At 35.6% G+C, this 4,179-nt stretch overlaps 1 protein-coding gene across 1 annotated transcript; it reads left to right on the top strand.

Annotated features, from left to right (window-relative positions):
* The first annotated feature begins 855 nt into the window (after positions 1-855).
* Positions 856-2,992, top strand: LOC138891347 (sufE-like protein 2, chloroplastic). Its single transcript, XM_070187493.1, has 2 exons — positions 856-2,080; positions 2,704-2,992. Exons 1-2 carry the CDS (start codon positions 1,265-1,267, stop codon positions 2,851-2,853), a joined length of 966 nt encoding a protein of 321 aa, XP_070043594.1. The 5' UTR covers positions 856-1,264; the 3' UTR covers positions 2,854-2,992.
* Positions 2,993-4,179: the final 1,187 nt, after the last annotated feature.

Below are 4,179 nucleotides of genomic sequence, written 5' to 3'. Positions count from 1 at the left end.
TTATGATCATTTTCGCTGCGTCTTGTACCGTTGACAATAAGAATTCTTGCTAAATTATGAATTTATTCTCAAGAACTTTATTCAATTTTAAGGTACCAGCTTCTTTTTAGCAAAATGTTACTACCTCCGTTCTAGTTTACGTGAACCTATTTTCTTTTTGGTCCGTTTTGGAAACAATTTTGCTTAAACTTACAATTCTACCGTTAATGAGAAGCTTTTATAACCACACAAATACTCTGAGTCTCTTTTTGAATTGTTTAGGACCACAAATTCCAAAATTTTTTATTTTTTCTTAAACTCCGTGCCCAATCAAACAGATTCACATAAATTGAAACGGAGAGTGTATTGTTTCGGGTTAGAGTACAACGAATTTTACTTAATACCCAAATAATAACATGCATATTGAGTGTACTATATCTCATTTTGTAATACGGGGTTTCTTCAAATCTTATAGGGAAAGTCATTAAAAAAAGAAGAAGAAGAAGAGGAATTTGAGTCAATTTTCATCACCCTCACATTTTCAGACAAAAAGAAAAGAAAAAAAAGATGCAGACGAGCTTCAATTAGTAGTTAAGTTAAAGGTTACTCCTTTTTATTCCAAAAAACATAACCATGTTACTATTATTTGAAAAATCAAATAAGTTTTTCTTCAACTATGATATTTTATATTTTTACTATAAATTTTTTTGCTTTATATTAATTTTATGTTAATCTATTAATATGTAAATGCATTTTAAAGAATATTTCAATTTTTAAATATCCTTTTATTCAACTTAACCTCTTTTTTTCACCATAGCTTAACCTCAATTTTCTTTCTTTTTTGGACTTCAACCAACTATTTCCCAAATGCCTTTTAAGAAATTGAAATTAAAACATAAAAAACAAGATTCATGGGACCCACATAGAAATATATTTCCACTTTTGGCGCCTTTTGTGTTTTTGGAATGAAATATCCAATGGCCTCGGGCTTATAAAACGCCACTGCTTTTATTTCTCTTTTGCTGCGTTTTCATCTTCTCATCGGCTTCTTCATCAGATTCTTATGGCCTTTTTTCACCTTTGTTTTCTACTTTTCGCTGTCTGAAACTGAAACTTCCCGCAGTTAAAGGATCCAATTCCCACTTTTATCTCTGAAAATCTCACACTTCACCAACACCAACCCCCCCCCCCCCCCCCCAAAAAAAAAAAAAAAACTTCTGTCATCAAATCTTGCAAATCCCCTCAGTCTCCAATTTTCTTCATCATTTTTTCTTCTTAATCAAACATGCACACACTTCCATCCCCATATTCTTTTTTAACAATTTCATCTATACCCACTAAGCCAAATCCTCAATTATGTAGTAAAAATCCAGTCTTTTTCACACGCACCAAGCCAAATCCTCAATTATGTAGTAAAAATCCAGTCTTTTTCACACCCACCAAGCCAAATCCTCAATTATGTATCATAAATCCAATCTTTTTCACTTCTGTGAAGTATTCAGCAAAAGGGTGTTACTCAAATTCAAGATCAACAACTAAAAAACCGAGCATTTCCTCAGTTTCTTGCCTGATTATGGACAAAGAAGCACCACTAGAAGAGGGGTTAAGTGTTGTTGAAAAAATTCAGATTTTAGCTTTGGAATTTAGGTCCTTATCAGAACCAATTGATAGAGTGAAAAGATTATTACACTATGCAAGTATTCTCCCTCCATTAAGCGAGTCAGTTAAGGTTCAAGAAAACAGAGTCATGGGTTGTACAACTCAGGTTTGGTTAGAGGTTAGGATGGATAAAAGGGGTTCAATGAGGTTTAGAGTAGATAGTGATTCAGAGATCACAAAAGGGTTTTGTTCTTGCTTGTTATGGTTGCTTGATGGTGCTGAACCAGAGGAGATTTTAAGTGTTACAGCAGAGGATTTGGCTGATATGAATGTGGGGTTACCTAAAAAGGGTCGTTCGAGGGTGAATACTTGGCATAATGTGTTGTTCAGTATGCAGAATAGGACTCAAGATTGTGTTCAGGAGAGGAATAGAGCAGCTTTGTCTTTGGAAGATTTTCATTCTTTAATTATTAGGCCTCATGGAAGTTACCTGGAATCTGAGGTTGGTTGTTAAGTAGCAATTGTTTATTCTTTTTATTGGTTTTGTTTATGTTTATTTTGTCAGTGTAGTACACAATGATTCAGGGAAAGATCCAAATGGATTCCGCTTTTAAAGAAATCAATTTTGTATCTTTAATTATTGATGGCATGAGATCATACTTTGTTTTTTTGTTGTTGTTAGAATTGTATTTTACTAAAATAGTATAGTGTGGTAAGACCACCAACCACAACTTTCCAGGAAATTGTGAAAAATAAAAAAATAAAAAAATAAAAAAGTAAAAGCACCTATTAGTACTTTAATCCATTATTCAAGAGAAAGCAGATATTAATGCTAAGAAGTCACTAGTTTCATGGTTTGGGTCTGAACAGTTGACATGAAGTCAGGAGCGGATTCCAAATTTAAACTTAATTAGTTCACCTTTAAGTTTTTTAGCACCGAATACATTTCTCTTTTGAAATTATAGGTTTAAAATTTATATTTGTTGAAATTTTAGTTATTTTGTATATACATATCTATGTCCAATGTTGAAAATACTGGGCACAGTGAAACTCATTGAAATAGATTGCATTGGCTTCTGCACATGAAGTAGATTGCTCAAACATCTACATTTTGTACAAGTAAAGGCAGGGTCCATGCTGAAGCTTTCCAGTTTTTCAATTGGCACTTCTTACGTTGTTGGAAATAGAGCTACTCTGGATTTGGGACATTCTATAAAGATGGGAAACCATCTTATGAACTGCAGAATAGAATGTTTTTCAGTTCCAAATGTCTAGTTCATTGGGACTCTAGTTGTCTTTGGGCAGTATTTTTTTTTATAGCATATGTATCAACCACTTATTCTGGTTTTATTAAAGCTTATCAGTGTAATGACCCAACATGTCATTTTGACTTTCAGAATCCCGTTTTCTCATTTACTGCTCAATTTATACTTTATAATTATTATGTGACTGACCGGGGTGGTTAGTTCGGGTCCGGTGAGGTTTTTAGAATGGATTGGAACACTTAGTTTCAAAGTTTAAAACTTAAGTTGAAAGGTTAGTCGGATATCGACCTATGTGTAAATGACCCCAGAATAGAATTTTGATGATTCCAACAGCTCCGTATGGTGATTTTGGCCTTAGGAGCGTGTTCAAAATTTTATTTGGAAGTCCGTAGTTAAATTAGGCTTGAAATGGCTAAAATAGGAATTTAAGTTTGGAAGTTTGACCGGGGAGTTGACTTTTTGATATCGGGGTCGGAATCCAGTTCCAAAAATTTTCATAGCTCTGTTATGTCATTTATGACTTGTGTGCAAAATTTGAGGTCAATCGGACTTGATTTGATAGGCTTCTGCATCAAATGTAGAAGTTGAAAATTTTAAGTTTCATTAAGCTTGAATTGGAGTATGATTCGTGGTTTTAGCATTGTTTGATGTGATTTGAGGTTTCGACTAAGTTCGTATGATGTTTTAGGACTTGTTGGTATTTTTGGTTGAGGTCCCGAGGGACTCGGGTGCGTTTCGGACGGCTAACGGATCATTTTTGGACTTTGGGAGATAGCTGATAGCTGCTGGTATTTTTCTTCTGGTTTCCTTATACGCGATCGCATAGATTCATCCGCGATCGCGTAAGCTAATTTGGGGCAGATGCGACTTTGTTCTACGCGATCGCATGAAATGGTTTGCGATCGCGTAGGCTTGTTTGGGGCAGTGATGATTTTTGTTCTTCGCGATCGCGTAGCCGTGGGAGTTTGTTATTCGCGAATGCGTGAAGAAGGTCGCGTTCGCGTAGAGTAAGTGGAGCAGAAGTGGAGGTCACGTGTTTGTGCTTCGCGATCGCGTGGATAAGTTCACGATCTCGTAGGCCTGTAAGTTTGAGCTTCGCGATCGCGTGGACAAGTCCGCGATCGTGTAGGGTTAATTTGGGCAGTGGAAAAATTGTGCTTCGCGATCGCGTGAGAAGGTTCGCGATTGCGTAGAGCAAATGACTGGGCAGAGAGTTTAAGTTCTGATTTTTCATTTTTACCGATTTGGAGCTCGGATTGAGACGGTTTTTGGGAGATTTTCAGAGAAAACAACGGAGTGAGTGTTCTTAACTAAATATTGGTTAAATTACTCGAAT

The sequence above is a fragment of the Nicotiana tomentosiformis genome, chromosome 10, assembly GCF_000390325.3.
Source record: "Nicotiana tomentosiformis chromosome 10, ASM39032v3, whole genome shotgun sequence".
Classification (NCBI taxonomy): Eukaryota; Viridiplantae; Streptophyta; class Magnoliopsida; order Solanales; family Solanaceae; genus Nicotiana; species Nicotiana tomentosiformis.
The sequence above is the reverse complement of the archived record's forward strand: the minus strand, read 5'-3'. Positions and strand labels throughout refer to the sequence as shown.

Coding starts and splice junctions, on each gene's coding strand:
- LOC138891347 (XM_070187493.1), top strand. CDS start 1,265: ATGCACACACTTCCATCCCCATATTCTTTTTTAACAATTTCATCTATA. Junction 2,081..2,703: donor GAAGTTACCTGGAATCTGAG/GTTGGTTGTTAA, acceptor GTACAAGTAAAG/GCAGGGTCCATGCTGAAGCT.